This window comes from Coloeus monedula (genome assembly GCF_965178545.1).
Source record: "Coloeus monedula genome assembly, chromosome: 4".
NCBI lineage: Eukaryota > Metazoa > Chordata > Aves > Passeriformes > Corvidae > Coloeus > Coloeus monedula.
This window is the reverse complement of record NC_138784.1, coordinates 70,413,814-70,435,389: the sequence shown is the minus strand read 5'-3', so window position 1 is coordinate 70,435,389 and position 21,576 is coordinate 70,413,814. Positions and strand designations below refer to the sequence as shown.

At 43.5% G+C, this 21,576-nt stretch overlaps 1 protein-coding gene across 1 annotated transcript; it reads left to right on the top strand.

Moving 5' to 3' along the window:
• Positions 1-896: 896 nt before the first annotated feature.
• On the top strand, positions 897-19,659 carry DHTKD1 (dehydrogenase E1 and transketolase domain containing 1). Its single transcript, XM_082279618.1, has 17 exons — positions 897-1,058; positions 2,801-2,956; positions 3,437-3,648; positions 5,301-5,495; positions 5,794-6,063; positions 9,096-9,267; positions 10,551-10,749; positions 11,602-11,914; positions 12,988-13,072; positions 13,676-13,815; positions 14,203-14,353; positions 15,287-15,393; positions 15,724-15,888; positions 16,259-16,341; positions 17,910-18,079; positions 18,598-18,683; positions 19,125-19,659. The coding sequence occupies exons 1-17, from the start codon at positions 899-901 to the stop codon at positions 19,224-19,226; spliced, it is 2,766 nt and encodes a 921-aa protein (XP_082135744.1). The 5' UTR covers positions 897-898; the 3' UTR covers positions 19,227-19,659.
• Positions 19,660-21,576: the final 1,917 nt, after the last annotated feature.

Below are 21,576 nucleotides of genomic sequence, written 5' to 3'. Positions count from 1 at the left end.
TGAAGCCATTCCTCCTTGTCCTGTCACTACATGCTCTTGTAAAAAATCCCTCTCCATCTTTTCTTGCAGACTCCCTTCAGGTACTGGAAGGCCACAATTAAGTCACCCTAAAGCCTTCTCTTCTGCAGGCTGAACAATCCCAATTCTCTCAGCCTTTCCTCCTAGGAATGGTGCTCCATCTCTCTAATTGTCTTGGTGGCCTCTGGATTCACTGAAACAGGTGTAACAGTCCCTCCTAAGCTGAGGACCCCAGAGCTGGAGGCAGCACTGCAGGTGGGGTCTCACCGGAGTAGGGTTGAAAAGGACCTCTGGAGATCATCCAGTCCAACCCCTCTGCCAAGGCAGGGTCACCTGGAGCAGGTGACACAGGGACAGATCCAGGTGAGTTTGGAATGTCTCCAGAGAGGGAGACTCCACAACATCCCTGAGCAGCCTGTCCCAGTGCTGTGCCACTCTCAACAAAAAGTTCTTCCTCATGTTGAGGTGGAACTTCTTGGGTTTTATTTTATGGCCCTTGTCCTGTCGCTGGGCACTACTGAGAACAGTCTGGCACCAACTTCTTGACACCCACCTTTGAGACATTTATATGCATTCATGAGATCTCCTCCCAGTCTTCTCCAGACTGAACAGGCCCAGCTCCCGCAGTCTCTCCTCATTCGAGAGATGCTCCAGAGCCCTTCTCATCTCTGTGTCCTCCGCTGGACCCTCTGCACAGCTCCTTGTCTCCCTTCACGGAAGAGCCCAGAGCTGGGCACAGCACTCCAGGCGTCCCTCGCTCGCAGTCCAGGACATTACCAGTTGGGCACTGCAGGAGCCCCTGAGGGGCCCCGCTGCGGGCGCCGCCCCCGGGGCTCGGGGCGGGTCCGGGGGCGGTGGCGGCGGCGGGGGCAGCGCAGCCATGGCCATGGCGGCGCTGGCGGGGGCTCGGGCTGTGCGCTGCGCGCTCTGCCGGGGTGGCCCGAGGCGCTGGTACCGCACCGAGCGCGGCGTCTACGGCTACAAACCGCGGAAGGAGGCGGGCGGGCGGGCGGCGGAGCAGCGCGGCGCCGGCAGAGCAGGTCGGACACCCCCGGGGCCGCGCCGGGCGGAGGGAGCGCGGCGGGGGCTGCTCCGGAGCGGGGCCCAGGCACGGAGCGGGCGCTCTGAGGTGTCGCGTGTGTTGTTCCCGGCGGGGCAGAGCGCAGAGCAGACCCGCTCCGAGAGCTCTTGGCTGTAGCTTCTGGAAGCGTGGGGTGCCTGGCCCCGCTCCACGGGCTGAAGTGGCTGAGAGCACCGACTGCTGAAGTTTCCTCAGCAATGGGCTCTCGGAGAGTTCTGCTCATAGAAGTACCTCTGCCACGCGCCTGTCATTTTCCTTTTATATCATGGTGCTTGAACTAGCTAAACTGAGGGTGGTGAGGCACTGAACAGGTTGCCCAGGGAGGTTGTGGATGCCCCAGCCCTGACGGTGTTCAAAGCCAGACTAGATAAAGCTTTGATCAGCCTGGTTTAGCCGGAGGTGTCCCTGCCCATGGCAGGCGGGTTAGGACTGGATGGTCTTTAAGGTCCCTTCCCACCCCTTAACATTCTATGATTCCATTATTAAATACAGGTAACTCTCTCCTGTAGCAACAACTGTGTTGCTTTCAGCTCAGTTTTATAGTGCAGAAATGTGATTGCAAGCAGAAGACTTTCCAAGGTAGGAGTGTGGTCCTTGCGTTACCTTTACTCTGGAGACTCTGGTAGGAATTAAACCCACTGCCCAGAAGCAGGAGTGAAACAAGTAACTCCTGGACACTGAGGCCTGTCACAAAGTGGCCTCCTTGTTAATGATTAACATATATTTATGTAACATTTTTTAAATTGCATTAAATGGCCTCCTTTCTGAGAGCATTGTGGGGGATGTTAGCCTTATGTCTGGATTATGTCCCTCTGCTGTAGAACCCAGTAGAGAAAAGGGCCTGCTTTGAATGGGCTGACTGTGTGATTGTAATGGCTGGAGGAGAGTGTTGGCAATAGAAATACAAATGTCAGAGAAATAACTTTGTGATACGGTCTGAGAATTGCAATTTTTGGAAAACAAAAGCCTTCAGACCTGACTACTGTCAGTGCTGTGTTTCTACCAGGATGAAAAAACCCTCCACATCAGGAATGCTTTATAAACTGGTTCGTATCATTGATTTGTAGCAAACTGTGCTTGCAGTATGTTTTATTGTTTGCAGTTTATCACCCTGGTCTGTGCCTGTGCTCAGTGACAGTAATGAGTGTGTGACCTCTTAGCTGGTCAAATTCTGTCTTTGTTGATAATTTTTACAACATTTGGCTCAGCACATGCTCTTGGCTCCTGCAGACAGATTTTTGGTTTCTTGAAGTCATGGGACCTGAATTGTTGTTAAGGCCCAATCCTTCTGTCTTTCCAGGAAGGAACTAGGGAGCATAAGTGATAGGATTGAGCTGGCTTAGGAAATAAGACTTTATACACTAGTAATGTGCTGTTCTTGACTTGGACATACCTGTTGTGAAGAGATTTGAAGCAAAATGAAATAGCTTTTCTTATGTGTACAGGAGCCTAACTTATGAGGGGAGCTGTGAGGGAAATCTAGAGTGTACTTGCTTGAGAATTGGACGGGGGAGCAGATGTAGAAGTTTGCTGATGGGAGCTGTTGTGGGTTAATAAAGTGGAAACAGCTGCATAGAAAAGCTCTTTTTCCAGCCAGAACCTTGATGGTTGCCAGCGGACAAAACATTCCTGTGTTGATGCTGTAAGTGAATTTAATCTGAGCATGTGTGTGATACTGTTCTGCTTTCTTTTTGGTTTTAGTTGACCATGCTCTTGCTCGTTTAATAACTGCCTATGCTGAACATGGCCACAAAGCAGCCAAAATAAACCCACTGTTTGCTGGCCAGGCTGTTATGAACATGGTACCTGAAATCCAAGAGCTGGCTGAAGTTCTTCAGGGTCCTCTTGTTACTACAGGTGAGTCCACAGCCCTATCACAGCAAATGCTGTTCATGGGCGATTTATTGAGGGGCTGTGGCCTCTGTGGAAGAGTCAGATATTGAGTGGTGGCTCAATCAGTAATGAAAACTGTTGGATAGGAAATTGTCAACTTCAGCCTACATGTCTGTTGCAGAAATCATAGTGCAGTGAGAGGCTGCTTTCTAGCATCCTAAGAAACCATGAAAATTTGTACTTGTTCCTACAGCTACTGAGGTTAAACATTAATTACTTGTGTTACTGTAACATTCTGTGATTTACCATAATACCTAACACTAGTGAAGATTTGAAAGTACAAGGGCAGAAGTCAAGAATTGTCTTTTCTTGGCTCCCTTAGAGTCTTGCTGTGGCCTTAAACAAAGGAGGGGGTTCTCTCTCAATGCTTTATTTTCTCTAAAACAGGTCTTAGTGCTTCCCCCTCCTCCCCCAAATTGACTAATAACATTTATTTTCCACCAGGACTTATAAACATGGGAAAAGAGGAGGCTTCTGTAGAGGATGTGATGGCTTACCTGGACCATATATACTGCGGGCATATTTCCATAGAAACAAGCCAGCTTCCAACTTTGGAGGAGAGAGAATGGTTTGCTAAAAGGTTTGAAGAGCTAAAGCAAGAAGCATTTACACCTGAAGAGAAAAAGCACTTGTGCAAACTGATGCTGGAGTCCCAGGTACTTTGTTCCCTGTTACTGGGTTGTAATAGTCATGGGGTCTGTCATGGATCCTTTACTGTTCTGGACATGATTCATGCAGAAAAAGAACAATCACTGTCCTGAAAGGCTTTGACAGTGTGCAGGAGGAAGAAGTACAAGGTTTTGCCTGAAGCAGTGCAGTGCAGGAATCTCATTGGAGCTTGTTGCTGAATTTACTTACCAGCCATTACTGAAATAATGATGCTATAAACCCATGAATAATCAGTCTTCAAAAGTGAGATCCTCTAAGATTAATGATCTGACAGCTCATATTAAATGTTATTGGTCGGAGCACAAGGTTGAGCAGAGCTCTGTGAAGTCTTGTGCTCTGACTTAGCTGCTCTGTGTTCTCCTCTCACCCTCATGCTGATCTGTTTTACTGTCCTTAAAGTATGCTGTCCCTCAAGGTTTTGGAAGAAAAAATCAGAGCTGGACTTAGGTGTTACCATATAGCACTGCCAAATACAGTGCTTTTCAGGAAGGAACCTTTGTTCAATGCCTTCTGTAAGGAAGTGAAATGTTTATGCACTTTTCAAATGTACAGAGAAAATTTATTCCAATACTTTTGTACTGTGAAAAGTTTTAATTTTTTTTCCCTTTTCTTCCCATGTTATCCAGAAGGATTGAAAGGTAGAAGAGAAGGATCTGTGAAGGTTGGAAAGGTAGAAGAGCAGGATCTGGGAAAGTGTCCCTGTTTCCAGTTTTCCAAGTGGAAGGAGTGTTAAATGTAATATTTACCAATGACTAAACAGAAGTATATGGCCCACTTCCTTTTTTTTGTTGCCTCTTTGGCAGTTAGAGGAATTTGATGGTGACACAGGAGGTTGATATTGGGACCCTGATGTGCCCTACTTTGATTTCAGTATGACCAGAACTATACTAAGAGTGTATAATTTAACACTGACAGGAAATAAACTGCTTTTATATGTGATTAGTTTTGTGTATGTTATTCCTTAGAACTTAATATTGTTCAACTAGCATTTGGCTCAGATCTTTGGGTGTGGCTTAGTCTTCCCTTCTCAGTTACAGACTTCATTGAGTTTCTGTCTTCAGCTGCAAAAACTAAAGAAATTTCCAGTGCTTCCAAAACTTGGTCACTTATTAGAGCTTTCTAGGAGGAGGTGAATGGAATGAAGTGAGAAGAAAATGAAGTAAATACAGATTCATTTATTTTTCTTCTCTCAAGCATTCTACCTATGTACTAAGGACTGTGCCTAATGTAAATCAAAATTAAACACTGCTTTGCTAGCACTTTGTATCTCAAGATAGTTATGGGTTATATTGTAAAAGAACACCATTCCTTAATTTCCACCTAAAACAGGTAAACTACCAAGGAATTTGTAAATTAGTCTGGTGTTACAGTTCTTCTTGAAGCACCTTCCATGTCACACAGAGAAAGTTTGGTCCTCAATCCAACATTTTTCTGCTTAGGAGGAGATAAGAGCTGATTTTTCATAGTCGTCATAGCTTCCTGTCTCAGACTGTGGGGGTGGGGAGTGAGCTGAGACTTTCCAGGGGTATGTTTAGATTTGTATGCCTCAAGGGTATAAACATAAATTATATTTCAATTTTATAAACAGAAGGCTGCTACTTAAAATAGCCTAATACTGAAGTTCTCCTGTTTTTAATAGGAGTTTGATCACTTCTTGGCCACCAAGTTTGCCACAGTGAAGCGATACGGTGGTGAAGGAGCAGAGAGCATGATGGGCTTCTTCCACGAGCTGTTCAAGATGTGTGCCTACAGCGGGGTCACAGATATCATCATTGGAATGCCTCATCGGGGAAGGCTTAATCTGCTCGCCGGCTTACTTCAGCTTCCTCCCGAGGTAAGAGATTTATGATCTCACAGGTAGTTGCCTGGTTTGTTTGCAGTAAAATAAACCCCTAGAAGTTTGCCATGTTGTAAATGCTGGAGCAATAAAATGTTACCTGTGTGAGAGTGTACTCCCTTCCAATCAACACTTCAGTGAACTGTCTGCAGGAGACTGTTGAAGGAGCTCTAATGAAGGGTTTTATGTGCTGTTACTTAGAAGCATCCTTGCAATTTCAGGAGTAGGAGAGTGTTTTTCTTTCAACACATCAATGAATCAGAAAAGGGTTTTAACCAAATCTGTTTCCATGCAGCTCATGTTCCGCAAGATGCGTGGTTTGAGTGAGTTTCCAGAGAATTCAGCAGCCATTGGGGATGTTCTCTCCCACTTGACATCATCTGTAGATCTTGACTTCGGCTCCCACAGACCTGTGCACGTCACCTTGCTCCCCAACCCCTCACACTTAGAAGCCATCAACCCAGTGGCTGTGGGCAAGACACGAGCAAGGCAACAGACTCTGCTCGATGGAGATTACTCCCCAGAGAGCTCTGCACAGCCCGGGGACAAAGTTATTTGCCTGCAGGTATTTTGCTTACAATTTGTAATTGATCTTTGTAAGACTTACAGGACTAGAATGTCAATAGGAGTGTACATAGACATATCAAGCAAAACTGAATTAATGTATGATGTCAAGAACTGGGATCCTCTTTATAGGGAAAGAGGAGGGCAAGTAAGAGTTTCAGGTGGCATATCTGATGATGCTGGCATTTAAATAATTTCACTTCTAAGACTTCTGAATAACTGATTCTGATAGCTCCCTTTATTTTAATAATATTCTGCATTGAGAGCCATGTGTGCTCTTTCCTCACTTTTGTATTTAAACCACCACTGGAAGCCTTTCAAATTAATGGGTTTGGAGAAGAGCTGTCAACAAGGCTGAAAAATGTTCAGGAGGATTTGGAATTTTGTCATTTTGTCATGGTACTGTTGAAGACACTGCTGGAATTAGTTTTTACTCCTTGAACTGACTTGTATAGCTGTAGAAGCAATCCTAAATAGTTCCTTCCACCAATTTTCTTCTCTCGCATTGAATTCAACTTGGAAAAACAAATGAGTCAAACTCTTAATGTTTTACCAGGAGTAAAAACAAGCTGGGCAGAAATGTTCTGTAAAGTGTAACAAACATGGAGGAAGTTACATGTAGGAGTGAAAATGTATTTCAGTTGAAAAAATGTTTTGCTTTCTCTTAGAAGGGTGTGGATATTGTGAAAAAGCAGAAATGAGAATGCAGAATATTCTGGGCAAGTTTGGGTTCTTGTTTTTTTATAAAAAATAAGGCTTTAGAGCATGCAATTGCAGTCAGCTTTTGCTGCCCAGTGTGTCTCCATCTTTCAGTTATGTCTTAGTTTGAGAAGATACTATTGTTTCTTTCTCATAACGTTAGATCTTCACCACATAGTAATGAAAATACTATGCCTCTTTAAACAAGCATTCTTCAGGATAAATGGACCCTCTCTATCCAAGAAATATTTAACTTTTTAGGATTCGCAGTGGTAGGGAGGATTGCATCACAGAGAAGAGAAATATTTGGTTCTGAGCTAAATGCCTGCATGTCAGTAAAAAACTGACTCAAAGTATTCCTAAAAGGAAGAAAATGTATCATGGAACCTGAATGTCATTACTTGTGATTGTCTTCAAGAGATACAAGAGTTAGATTGAAAACAGGCAAATTTTTAGTTGTAACTGTTAACTGCTCTGATTCAGCTAGCTGAGAAAAGAGATGAAAGCAGGCACCTTGTGTTTCAGAATCTTGTTTGTTTCTCTTTGGACTTTCTGTTTTTACAGTGCTTTCTCTTGAGAAGTGTAGATACTCTGAACTCTGAACTGAGGTTTATACTGGCATTTCTTCTCTTCTTCCACAAGCGTCAGTGCCAGAGCTTCAGGGGAGAATGAGTAAAGATCAGTTAAGGTGCCATTGTCAGTGGTGAGCTTCGTTGTCCAGGGTCTGAAGGTCTTCTTTTCTGGAACGTCAGTGTGCTCAGAATTTGTAAGGATTATAAAACTCTTCTCAGTTAACTGCCCATGGACACCTCTGCAGCGTTTAATTGTCATCTCTGCTGAAGAGTGGTTTCTTTTTCACCTTCTCACATAGCTTAACTCCACTTCCTGGATATCAGGCAACTACAGATGTTTGTGATTTGAAACGAAATCTGAGAGTAATATCTCCCAGAAACAAATTCCACTCTCAGCGTCACTGTCTGGTGAATTAAAGTTGATTATGACCTTTCTTTTAGGTTTTTGTTAATGCAGCCCAGAGAAAAATGTGTCCTAGCAAAAACTGTCTCCATCTTTTTGGTAGAATGGGTAAAATCCTACCTGCACCACAGGAATTGAATCCTCTGGGGTTTGAGATGCATATGAAGAGTCTTGTGTAGTTGAATAGTCACATTGTCTGTAGGCTTTAATGCTTGGGGATGTGCTAAAGGCCATAAAGTTTTCTCAGATGTTTTAGGGTCTTCACTCAAATGCTATCACCGAGATATGTAGCCTTCTTAGGCAGCAGAAGAAACCAGGAGGGAAAAGCGAAAACCCAACATTTCAGGAACAAGTGTAGCATGGTAAGGGATAGAGTGGGGACCCTGGCTTGTCTCTCTTGCAGTAGTTACCTTTGTTTTACTGTGATACCTCTTAAAAATCTGTATTGGAATGGTATAAAACCCAGTGCTGCTGTTTCAGTGGTTGATTGCACCTCTGTTACCTTGGCGTACATGCAGAAGGCTTGAAACCACTATTCCATAGCTAGAAAGTAGAACTGTCATTGGTTTCAATAAGAAAGTACATCAGTCTGCATAGCTACTTTGATCTGCAAATGACTGAGTCTGCATTCTGAGGAAGCTGTGATCATATCCATCAATGGAGAACTGTCTCCAATTTCAAAACATTGAAATGCTAGATGATATTCACTCCAGTATCTCTAGCTTTTTTTGGAAACCTGGGTTGGATATCACAGTATTCTACCTTCCCCTTCCAAACAATTTTTTTAATTTGCAATATTTATTTGCTATTGCTATTTTGAAATGTAACTAAGAACTTAGGTTTTATTTCCTTCTGAAAGTTTTTTTTGTGTTGAGTGCTTCCATTTGGTTCATTTTCCACTTGTTTTTCTGTTCTTGTCTGTTTGGTAAGGTGGAAATGGGCATCAGTCACAATTCACCAACATTTAACTTCAGCAAAGGTGTAGTGAATACTGTGGCTCCCTTTGTTCAGGGATCAGTGGCTTGCCTCTGCTGCAGCTTTGCCATAGCCAGGAAACTTGCAGTCACCTGGACACTTGTGGAACAGTTTTAAGAGGTTATAGTCAGTTCCAGGTAGGGATTACATCAGGCAGTTATGTACATTTGTTGGCTGCTATGACGTTGTGTTAGTGGTAAGGCCATTTAAACTCTCAAGTTATGAAAACAGTATTCTGAGAGGGATTAAGAAGTGGGTCCAGCTGGAACTGTATCTGTTCCATGTACTCAATTTAGAAGGTCTTGCTTAATGAGTTATGGTTTTGATTTTGCTGTTCCTCCAGTGTTTCCTAATGAGACTTTTCCATCTTCTTCTCTGATGCAGGTTCATGGAGATGCCGCTTTCTCTGGACAAGGAGTTGTTCCTGAAACACTGACCCTCTCTAATCTACCACATTTCAGAGTTGGTGGGAGCATCCATTTGATTGTTAATAACCAGCTGGGATATACCACTCCTCCAGAGCGAGGAAGGTCGTCTCTGTACTGCAGTGACATTGGTATGTAGGATTGAGTCACAAGCAATTGCCTGTTGTGTCAGAAAGTGTAAGCTGTGCAATGGACTTTTTATAGCAACAGCCTGTCAGCTCTAGGGAGAGACTAATATAACTCCAGTTTCATGGTAGAGTAGAAATTAAAATTATTATTGATTATTCTCTCCTACTAGCAGCAATTCAGGTGCTAAAAATACGCCCTCCCCTATCTTCTTTATGGCAAAGACTAAATATCAAGGGGAAATCTTGTCACATTTTTACAGGATGTGACAAAATAATTGCAAGATTTCGGTGAAATCTTTATAACTCATCTAGTTTCTGTCATATTATTGACAGATTTTGAAAAGGTATTATAAGATGTATTATCAGTAAGATCAGAGACATAATAGTTAGTTATCTTGAATATGTCTCCTATAAGTAAAAATACACTTTTGTATGCTTTTGACCTAACGTCAACTGTTTGTCTTATGGTTTCATCAAACCAAACAAGTAGGTTCATTAAATCTGATAAGGTAGATAGCATATGTTATTACTGTTTTCCCTGGGCTGGTTTTGTGTTACGGATTGTTTTTGTTTGGGTTTGGTTTTTTGCCTCCTTTCTTAGTTTTCCTTTCTTCTTACCTGTCAGTGAGGAGGGGCTGTAGCTGAGCTTTAGTATTTTGCTAGGGAGAAAAACTTGACATGAGCCAGGAATGGCTGAAGTATCTTAGTTTCTCAGAATTTGGACAGGTACAAAGGAGCACTGCTGCTCACAGCCAAATTGCCATACAGGAGAGGGTGTTAAGATATTGAAACTTTAGAGTGTTCTCTTTAGTGAAGAGATTCCTGTGCCTGGAGGAGCAGTGGACAGAATGATATTCCCTACTAATAAGGGAGAAAGTTGCTTTTGGCCTGTATGAATTCATAGTAGTGATAGCTTAGGATAAGAAGGAAATAAAACTCAATTTCTGTTTGAAAGAAAAGCAATCAAGTAGTTCTCTCCCAGTCCCTGTATACTACCAGATTAATATGACGCAGGAACTGTGTCTGGGAAGTCCTCTGGGAAAAAGTGCTTATAAAGAAGTTGTGCTCAAACTGACAAATACAACAGGTTGGGCTAATTGCAATTTCTCGCAGGCAAGACTCCCCTCCTTACCCCAGCTCTCATCACAAAGAGCATCTTTATTGGATTTGTTTTTATTATATTTACTTCATATGGGTTGTCTGTAGTTTCAGCGGAACAGGTGTGTATCTGCTTTCTTTGGAAGGGGCTGGGTGTGATTCCTGTTCTGTTTTGGATCCCTGGGCAGGTAAAATCGTTGGATGTGCAGTTATCCATGTGAACGGGGATGATCCTGAGGAAGTTGTCCGTGCCACACGACTGGCTGTGGAGTACCAGCGCCAGTTCCGCCGGGATGTGATCGTGGACTTGCTGTGCTACAGGCAGTGGGGCCACAATGAGCTTGATGAGCCCTTCTTCACCAACCCCAGCATGTACAAAATCATCAGGTAAGGGTTGCACCACCAAAATATGTCTGCACCACCTCAGTCTTGCTACTGCAACAGAAGTCTCTGTGTGAGATCCTTTGACATATCCACAGGTCTTTATGTAAATGCAGCTACACTGTCAGCAGCCCTTCACTACAGTGTGAGTCTGATAATGAGATGTTAATGTGGGGAATCACTACTGTTGGCTCTTGAATGTGTGGCTTGGTGCTTTTCGGAGAACAATCTTGGACATAGCTTTCGGATTTCAAATTTCTGACCACTGGTAATCAGAGGGCAAAGTTGCCTTCTGTGTGCCATGGAGAAGCGTGAATAATGTGGGAGAATGGGCAGGAAGCCAGCATGATGTTTGTCCTGTCTTTGCCTGGTCCTGCTGTGTCCAGTGGGGACTCATCTCTATAAGCATTTAAATGTATTCAGATTCCATCCTTACCCTCAAAGAAAAACACACAAAAATTCACTTGCCAGTGAATTCTGGTATTTTAGGTGAAGCATTTGTGGAATGGTTGCCTTGATTCTCTCCAGTGCAGAAATCCTACTGTGAATTTCCCTGAAGAAAATATGCATGGTAGCACAGAGGGGGTTTTGACTTGTTTTTACTTTTAACTACCAATTATAGCACTTTTTTTTTTTTACTTTTATTAATAAAGGACTATAAAACACATCTCTAAGAGAACTGTTATCTTTCTGAAAAGCCAGGAAAAGTGAACTTCATGCAAATAAGTATAATGGACCGGGACACTGTTTATATGAGTTTTTCATGGTACCTGACTGTACTAAGATGGTATTTCCTTGTTCTCCTGTGACACTGTTTTTAGGCTTAATATCTATGGGGTTTGATTCCCTCCCTGGCAGATCCCGTAAGAGTATCCCAGACACATACGCAGAACACCTCACTGCTGCTGGGCTCATGACTGAGGCTGAAGTGTCTGAGATAAAGACCACATGCTATTCCAAGCTGAACGATCACCTTGCCAACATGACTTCGTACAGTCCACCTCCTACCAACCTGCAGGCTCACTGGAAGGGCTTTGTTGAGCCTTCTGCTAAAATCACCACCTGGGACACCGGGATGCCTGTGCCACTCCTGCAGTTCATTGGAGTCAAGTCTGTGGAGGTGCCCAAAGAGCTCCAGATGCACAGCCATCTCCTGAAGACCTACGCACAGGTGAGTAGAATATCATGATACTTCTGATCCCATGGCTCAAAGGTACAGCCTGTTACAGGGAAAAGACTAAACACAGCAGGGTTTCCAGTTAAAGAATAGCATGGTATTCTCTAGGAAAAACAGCTCACTCTGTTTCAAGGCTGAGATGATGCCATTTTTCCTCCAGTTTTGAAGAAGATGTATCTTCCTCTCCAGGTCTGACCATATACTTTAGTTTGTTATTTCAACAATATTTTATTGCAATGAAGAAAAAAGCTCATATACAGTTTATTATTGTTACAAGTAGAAAGAAACTATTATGATAACTTACTAATATTTATATAGTTGGTAATTAGAATGAGTACTTTGTGAGGGAATGACTCAGGAACCTGGCAATAGTGTACACAGTTTCTAAAGCCAGTAGTGAGTGTTTTATGACTTATATATATAAACATAAGACAACATGTGGCCAAGTTTGACAGTCGGGGTTTGATAGCTCCTAAGTTTGTGTTTGGTTTGGGTCGGTTTTGGGTTTGTGAATGTTTCCCTTTGATGGATGATGAGTGTGTGCAGGTGTCTGGTTGGCAGCCAGAGAGAGGATGTGAGTAGAGTATTTCAAAAGACGATGTTTTTGTCTTCCCAGCCCAAGGCAAGAACTCCACAGCTCAGTGTGATCATTTGTCTGCAGTTCTGGAGGCCAGAATAGGGAGGAGTTCTGGAGACTGAAATACTTACACCTGGTATCTTTCATCACTGCTAACCAGACAGACCAGAAGTCTGCCAAGACTACACTTTGTGCTGTGCTAAGATTTTTCATATTTTCAGACTAGGATTAATTAATCAGTCCACAGTTTGTTGACTGGGAGGTGAACACATGGATCATCCATGGTTTTGTGGTCCTCAGGCAACCTTCTTCAGGATGTGCTGAAATAAGACTGTATTCAAATTCAACCTAAGCTGGCTGCAGGAATATAGCATTTCTCTCCATAGTGTGTAGTGTTTTTCCTAGCTTCTAATATTAGTCTGGGCCACCAAAAGAGCTACAGATGGAAAAAGACAAAATAGTAATTTTTTCTTGTTCTTTACTTGTTTAGTCAAGAGTTCAAAAAATAGAGGAAGGAAAAAAGCTGGACTGGGCAACAGCTGAAACTTTAGCATTTGGTTCTCTGCTGAGCCAAGGTAAGAGGCAACTAGACAGCAGACAGTAAAATATTTTTGCTTTAATGTCAATAAAGGATAACATTAGATTTCTTAGGTGTTTCTAAGTAAAAAGATTGATATGATGTATAAATTTGACAATTTGCATGGTCTAAGAGAAGGTAAATATGAATCCTATATGTCACTAATATTTGTAGACTGAGTCTTAAGTATCTTCAAAGAACTGTAGCTCCCTCCCACTCCCCAAAAACATTTGTGCATAGAGATGAGCACGTGAGCAGTGCAGATGACATCAGTGGGGCTCCCAAGTACTTTGTGTGCTTTATGCTACTATTTCTTCTCCTTCCTCTCTAGCCTGAATTCAAATCTCCATTTACATATGATACAGAATGCACAGTTTTTTGCAGTTTGCTTCAGTAAATTGAACCATTTTACCCAAAATAATGTCAGAGCATCTGTGTGCTTGTGAGTTGGAGCTGTTGCTGGTTAAGAATTGCATCTCAGATTTGATGCTGCTGATGAGGGGAAATCCAAGAAGAGATATAACAAGAGATAGAATTATTTCCTTCATGTTTTCTTTTTCCATGACTTGCTGATTTGGTGTTTTGTTTGTTGCTTGGCAAGGGTTTAATATCAGACTAAGTGGACAAGATGTTGGCAGAGGAACCTTTAGCCAACGACACGCGATGTTGGTTTGCCAAGAGACAGATGATACCTACATTCCTCTGAATCACATGTCCCCAGACCAGAAAGGTTTCCTAGAGGTAGGTTCTGTGACCCACAAGACCTGATTCTTCAAGTTGTGCTGAAACAATCCGTTTTTTAAAGCTGCTGAGACATATGCAGGCAGTTACGTATGTTCTGGCAAACCCCAGATACAGGGACATAAAAACTGTCAGGGCATCCCTATTCTTTGTTGTTACAAATTACAACTTTAACAAGGGGGTTTGCTTTTCCTTGAGAGATCAGGTATTATTCTTTTCCCCTCAGTGCCTTCGTTCAAAAGCAAAACAGCAAAAAATCAGACTCTCAGTTGCCTTTAGGAGTTCATGTCCTCAGTGTGCCCAGCAGTGATTGCCTGATTCCAAGGGTTCTTAACCCTTGGTTGTTTTTGTCCTCACCCACCCCTCCCAACAATTTCCTTTTGTTAGGTGAGTAACAGTCCCTTGTCTGAAGAAGCTGTGCTTGGTTTTGAATATGGAATGAGTATTGAGAGCCCTAAGTTACTGCCAATTTGGGAAGCTCAGTTTGGAGACTTCTTTAATGGAGCCCAGATAATATTTGACACTTTCATTTCTGGAGGTGAGTGTACAAGGAACTAATATATTTAAGAATCAATCGTTTGTATTATGCACTTTTTTAGAAAATCCTTCCTCTTTCAAGTAAAAGGGCAACATGTTGTGCAAAGAATGCTGTTTTCTCAAGGAGTTCTGTAAGCTTGCCTGTGAGGTCCTGACTTCTGCGCAGCTTTTCTGTGAAGACAGTACATTGAAAATGACAGACTCCTTGGCAGAGTATAGCCATTACAAAAGGACAATTAATTATATTTATGGCCTTTCTTCCCCCGCATTTATTTTACTGTGTTTATATATGGTTGATAGCTTTATAGACTGTACCTTTCCTTTATGAAGCATCTGAAAAATTCCTGAAGCAATAGAGAAGGAAAATAGTGATTATTTAAAACAAAGAAACAGAAAACCCCACAACAACACCTTACTAAGTTTGACTCTAACAGGTTTTCTGAGTTCTCAGATATAAAACCTCTGTAGTCATAGATGGAAATTCAGAGGCCCTCTTATCCCACCCACATGTATTTGAAGCTGGGATGAATTACCTTCTGGATTTGACTGTGATCTCTTATATTGTTCAGGAGGTTTGGCAGAGCTCAGGGGAGTGAGCACTGCTGTGTTAGCCAGGACTGGCTCACAGGATGCTGCTGGGATCACACATGCAGAGATGAAGTTTTAAAATTTCACTGTCATGTGCTCCATGTGGAGACATAAGTCTCCTGGGAGCCCAGAGCTACATGATGATTTCAGAAACTTCAGTTCACCTAATGTGTGTTGTTTCACTGTAGAGAACCTCAGGACAAAATGCCAGCAGCATGTTTCAGGCTTGTATTTAATGATGTGGAAATTAGCTCTTCTTTTTCCTGAGTAGTTTGTGCAAAGCAATGTGTTCTGTGGCTTTATATTCTGTGGAAATCATCCTTTCCTTCTCGTTCTGTGTTTCTAGGTGAGGCCAAGTGGCTTCTTCAGAGTGGGATAGTAATTCTTCTTCCCCATGGCTATGATGGTGCAGGCCCTGAGCACTCGTCCTGCCGGATGGAACGGTTCTTACAGGTACCCACCACACCTCTCAGGGTCACATATCCCCAGCACAGCACGGGCAGTCGGTGCTCTGGGAGCTGTGCTGCAAAAATACAAAATGGGGATTCCCGGTGCCCTCGTTGCAACGTGCTCAAAAGAGGCAGTTCAGATGTAATCTTGCCAGTTAAATGCTAAACCCATTTCTTCTCTGAAGTTGTTCCTCTCTTGCAACCAATGTCTGAATTTGGGTATTTGCTAATCTGCTCCTATACAGGTCAGTGTGCCTCTTGTGCCTGGATTTTTTCTTCCATATTGGTCTCACTGTTAGCTTTTGACAAGGTATTGCTGTGTTCCCCTGTACAGATGTGTGACAGCTCAGAAGAAGGAGTTGATGGTGACCAGGTGAACATGTCAGTCGTGCATCCCACCACCCCAGCACAGTATTTCCATTTACTCCGGCGGCAAATGGTCCGAAACTTCAGGAAACCTCTCATTGTTGCTTCCCCCAAAGTGTTACTCAGGCTCCCAGTAAGCTGAAAATTGTCCTTCTTTCTTTTATTTCTCCTTCTCTTTATTCTCTTTTGTGTTCCCTTCCTCTTGTTCTTCTTCCTCTGTGTTCTCTGATCGCTGTTTTGGGGTCAAATCAGTGGGATTTTGCGTGTTTGGGGCCAAATAGGTTGAGGATTAAAGCTGGGTGGAGGTGAGCTAGAAGTAGGGTTCATTCCTGATCTGATGGTGTCCTTGGGAACCTTATCATCCCACTTTTCACTGGGACTGGGAAGGACAGGGAAGACCGTGTATTTTGTACTTACCAAAACCCTGTCTCAGTATTCTTTCTGACTCTGGCCTGAGGGAGAAGCAGCAAGATTTGGTAACTTCCAACTCTTCCTTCATGTAGGCTGCTGTATCAAGTTTTGAAGAAATGGCCCCAGGGACAACATTCAAGCCTGTCATTGGTGACTCCTTAGTAGATCCTAAAAGGTAGCCCTGCTTTCTTAGAGGAGAAGCTCAAAAGAGATGTCCTGTCCCTTTCTCCTACCCAACAGCTCAAATTTGAGGTGATATGAAAGAGGTGACTTTGAGGGGAAAATGTTTCATGGTGGGCAACTGTGGTTAGTTTTACTTCCTCTCCTTTTCTTCTGGTAATTGTTGGTAGTTACAACATCTGTCTGCAGAACAGTGAAGTGTTCAGTCTGTCAGCCCTTGGCCTCACCGGGAGTTTGTGACTGTAGTTACCAGCCTGGTGGGTCCTGTTCTGCACCATGTCCATTAGCTGACAGTCACTGGGAGCAGCTGTGACGAATCATAGAATCATAGATTTGTTTAGCTTGGATCATCAAGTCCAATCTTAGCCCAGCACTGCCAAGTCCACCACTAAACTGTGTCCCAAGTGTCACATCTAGACATTTAAATACCTCCAGGATGGTGACTCCACCACTGCCCTGGGAGGCCTGTTCAACTGCTTGACTGTTTCAGTGAAGAAATTTTTCCTAACATCCAGTCTAAACCTCCCTTGATGCAACTTGAGGCTGTTTCCTCTTGTCCTATTGTGTGTTACCTGAGAGACCAACTCCCACCTGGCTACGACCTGTCAGGGAGATGTAGAGAGTGATAAGTTCCCCCCTGAGCCTCCTTTTCCCCAGGCTGAGCCCCCCCAGCTCCCTCAGCTTCTCCCCATAGAACTTGTGCTCCCAACAGTTCCCCAGCTCCATTCCCTTCTCTGGACAGCCTCCAGCACCTCAGTGCCTTTCTGTCATGAGGGGCCCAAAACTGAACCCAGAGTTTTTGTTCTGGGGCTGGAATGCCTGAGCTTATGAGGTGGGGCAATAATAAAGTGTTTGTATATCTCTATCTCTCTCCCTTCAGATGTTACAGTAAATCCTGATCACTATGACCAATTCAGCTTTAATTTTTTTTCCCTTATCTGCTCCTTGCCCCAGTAGTACCCAAGTCTGAGCCTTGTTCCTATTTGCTTCCTGACCCCCAATCAAAAGGCTGGAAGTACTTTAGCATCTTGGGTTTTTTAAGTGGGATGGTGAGGCACAAAGCGTGCAGTTTATCTCGTTGCTTTGTCCAGTAAGATTAGGCAGCCAAGACCTCTGTGATTGCAGGAGGGTGTAGTGTCTCTCCAGCAGGCAATCCTGCTTTGGCATCGCAGAGAATTGTCCTCTGGAGGGACTTCTCTCCCTCTGGTTTGTTTTCTACAGAGAGTGCAGAGATGACTAGCTTTGACTGGGTGTTTAATTTTTAGATAGTCAGGGCTAAGAGAGATCAATCCCATTGTAAGGTAGGTAACTTTCCCAGAATTACTGAAGAAACAGGACCTCTGAGCTCTGGCGTGCTGTGCCCAAAGGTTAGTTTGCCAGCTGTTGGAGGGGAGTGGGAGAGAAGGGAAAGCAAAGAAGAGAAAAGATGGTCTAAGGGAAGCAATTTAGCTTTATAAAGTTGTCTTTGAAGTTTGAGTGGTTGCTTTGGTTGGAAGTGTGAAGCTGTTCTGCATCAAGTTTCTGTAAAACACTAAACTTGGAAACATTCTTATTTTATTTTAGTGTCACTCGTGTGGTGCTGTGTTCTGGAAAGCATTACTACGCTCTGGTGAAGCAAAGAGAAACACTGGGAGAGAAGCAGCACAGCACAGCTATTCTGAGACTTGAAGAGCTCTGTCCTTTCCCCCTGGAAGCTCTACAGCAAGTGTTGAGCAAATACAACCATGCAAAAGGTCCGCCAGGCTTCTACCTTTGTTTTCTAGTCTCTTTGAAGTTCTGAACTAAATCTGTTGCCTGCCTTTTAAGATGAAGAGCTTTAGTGGCTTTTTCCTCTTTGTTCTCTCCCTCATATATCCAAGTGTTTCTGGAGTGGGATGTTCCAGAAATGTTTATCACTTGTGCTAAAAGAACTTGTTTCTGTGCTATTGTTAGCTTCCAAGAAGCAGCACGGAAAATTAGAGCGAACGATTTGAGACTTTTTTTGCATTGGTCTTTGCAGTCCAGCCCTTTTAGTAGCTTTTGAAAACAGCAGTAGAAAAGCAGAATATACACACAGTATACCCTAATGGTGGACATACTTTGGGTTTGAATTCAGCTGTGACCTGCAAGGGAATTGAGTGTGGCATGCCTTCATTTCAAAGGTAGTGGCAAGACAGAACAACAGAGGTGCTACGAAAACAAAAATTTTTTTTCTTTCTTTGCTGGAAAGATAAATATGTATGTTTGTTATGTACCCTTATCCTTCCTTTAGTCTTCATCTGGAGTCAGGAAGAACCACAGAACATGGGTCCATGGTCCTTTGTGTCTCCACGGTTTGAAAAGCAGCTGGGGCTTAAGGTAAGATGTCCCGCAGGTGTTTTAGTCTTTAAAATGAAGTTTGAAGTTCTCCTTGAATGCAAAGGTGCTTACAACATAAACCTAATTCTGATGCCTAAATCAAATATGTGTTCTAATTTCAGCTACTTCTGCTCTTTATAGCACCATTGGTGAAGAGCAGGACTGGAGCTTTATTTTACATGGTGTTCAGTCAAAGTAGACAGGATAATGAAAGATCCCAGGTAGGGGAACAGGAGGAGAATGCAGAGGTGTCATTTGCTCTGGCAGATCATGCACTATAATGTCCTTGGAGCCATGGTCTTTGGGAGATGGGGGGATAACTTCCTGCATTACCTCCAGCTGGGACTGCCCAGTATCTGACAGCAGATATCACTGTGGCATCAGGACCTCGAGATGTGATTCTGTCCTTCATTAACAATTTCCCCACAACTCAAATTTCAGCTCCGTCTTGTGAGCAGACCTCCTCTACCAGCCCCAGCAGTTGGCATTGGAACCCTCCACAATCAGCAGCAGGAAGATGTTCTGACCCACACATTTATCTGAGTTTTCAATGGACTGATTGCTCTGGATGTCAGTCATGTTTAGTGCCTCCTCCTGTGAAGAAGAACAAAAGCCAGATCCTTAAGACTCTTAATTCTCCAAAATGGAAAAAAAACAAAGGTGGAATAAGTTTGGTAACAATTAAACAATTTTTTCATGTTGGGGAATACTTAACAATGAGAAGTGCCTGTTACACCTGATACTTCCTGTTCTCTTACACAATTTTCTACAAAATGTCTTCGTAAAGTTAAAAATCCAGTCCAAGGGACAAATTGGTGAGGTGACTGTGGAATACCTTATATCATGCTGCTTATTTGCACTTGGGAGTTTCCTGGGATGGTGCGTGTGTGGAAATAGGTTCTGTTTCCTCTGTTTCCACGGAAGTGTTAGTGCTGCTTGATCAAATAAATGCTTCCCCATGCCTGGGAATGAGCCATTTCTATAGCAGAATGTTGTGGATTCTCTCTTTTTTCTTTCCTTGAGGGCCAGGAATGCAATCTGTTGTGGCTGTTGGTGCTCTTCTCAGTGCAGGAGTTGTTAAAGCAGGATTCCCATTGCAGGGACCTTGCAGGATGACTCCTGAAAGCTTCAGGCACCACTGTTGGGTGAGAAATCCCAAGGGATGGTTTGAGCACAGCTGTCATCTGCAGAAAGGAAAAAAATCAGTCTTTATTGGGAAACAAAGGATAAAGGACCAAAACATTGAGGTTAAGTGGGAGAATAATGAAGCCAAATGGAAGATGGGCATCCCAGGCTGACCCCAGTGTTGACTGCCCCAGAGCAGCATTCTTGCCACCACAGGATTTTTCCCAGCATTTTTCCTTTCCTGGTTTCAGGGTGAAGTTGGCACCTCCTTGCTCTTCTCAGTTACCTGGGCAAGCAGTGTTTAAGTAATCTAAACTCACTGTGAGCCAGAGACATTTCTGAAAAGAAACAAGTGGAGTTTAACTAGATCCAGCACTTGCAGATGAAAAGTCATGGTGGGTGGGAAAGGGCAGATCACAGGCAGGGTGTGCATTCACTTCGGGAGACAGGTCCCAAAATCATCTCTGAAGCCTGCTTTAGTATTTCATCCTAGTTAATTCACATATTTATTCATTCACTCCATATTGACCCAGAAATAACCTCTGTAACCTCTGTTCTGTGATGTTTCACATCACTGCTTTAGCACATCCATCACAGGAACATGAAATCATGTTTCTCCCACTTTGCTCTAGCAAACTGCACAACCTCCTGCATATCCTGAATAGCTTTATCTAATCAAGGCATATTCTGCTTTAAATTTCTGCTGATAACTAGAAAAAGGAAGCTGAAGAGTAACGTTGCTTTGGCTGCAGCTGTAGCCAAGGAAGTTGTAGAGCGCAATCACCAGCCTTGACTGCACGCTGATGATTACGTAAACCCACAGTTTTTCACTATGACGGTGCACACAAGGGAAGAACAGACCCCGTGTTTTGAGTTTCACGTGGCCCAAACCTGACCTTATTACACACCACTCCCCCGTGCCCCACGGGCTGTGCAGGTCTGGTTATCCAACCAGATGAAGGATGCTCAAGTGTTCCGACCCTGTTTGATCCTCCTGGTGGGAGACAAAGCTATTTCTGTAGTGCTGCTCAGCTCAATGCCCCAAGCCCCACTGGTGTGCCATGGAGCTCCACAGGGATACTGGGGTAGGAAGGGAGAGCTTGAGCACAGCTTTTCTCAGTCAGCTGCTGCAGACTGCCTGCAGAACACTGCTCTTGCATGATGGCTTACAGCTCCCAGGAGCAAGGCAGAGCACTTGCTGTCTTGGGGGCTAACTCTGTTTCTCCCACCAATTTTGGATGCATGTGAGGCTGTTTTCCATCTGTGTGCCTTGCTCTTCTCTGCATGCAGGCTGGGACATCTCTGCACAGTGCTGAATTGCTTTTGCTTTGGGGAAAAGAGAAGCAGAAATTAGAATCATAGAACCATAGAATATCCTGAGTTGGAAGGGACCCACAAGGATCATCGAGTCCAGCTCCTGGCCCTGCACAGGACACTCCAAGAGTCACACCAGGTGCCTAAAATGCTACACAAGTTGGGTGAGTGGGTAACAGAGCAGGTCTCAATCCTTGGACAGGAAATTCTGTGAGTCATTAGCACAAGGAGAAGCAAACCCTTATCTGCTGTTAGATAGCAAGGAGCTAACTAGAAAGAGAGAGAGTTACAGCATTTGTGCATTGTGGTGTGTCAGGATTTCCAGAAGTGCAAGACTAGAATGAAAAGAAGTAAAGACATTGAAGGAATGAGTTGTTAGGTTGAGCAGTTCATTAAGGCAGCAGAAGCTCTCAGGGGCAGAAAGAAAATACACCACGAAAACAAATTTTAGTAA

Excerpts from the sequence above, each read along its gene's own strand:
- DHTKD1 (XM_082279618.1), top strand. The coding sequence starts at position 899 with ATGGCCATGGCGGCGCTGGCGGGGGCTCGGGCTGTGCGCTGCGCGCTC. Across the intron at positions 11,915-12,987 it reads TCCTGAAGACCTACGCACAG|TCAAGAGTTCAAAAAATAGA; the intron begins GTGAGTAGAATA and ends TTACTTGTTTAG. Across the intron at positions 13,816-14,202 it reads ACCAGAAAGGTTTCCTAGAG|GTGAGTAACAGTCCCTTGTC; the intron begins GTAGGTTCTGTG and ends TCCTTTTGTTAG.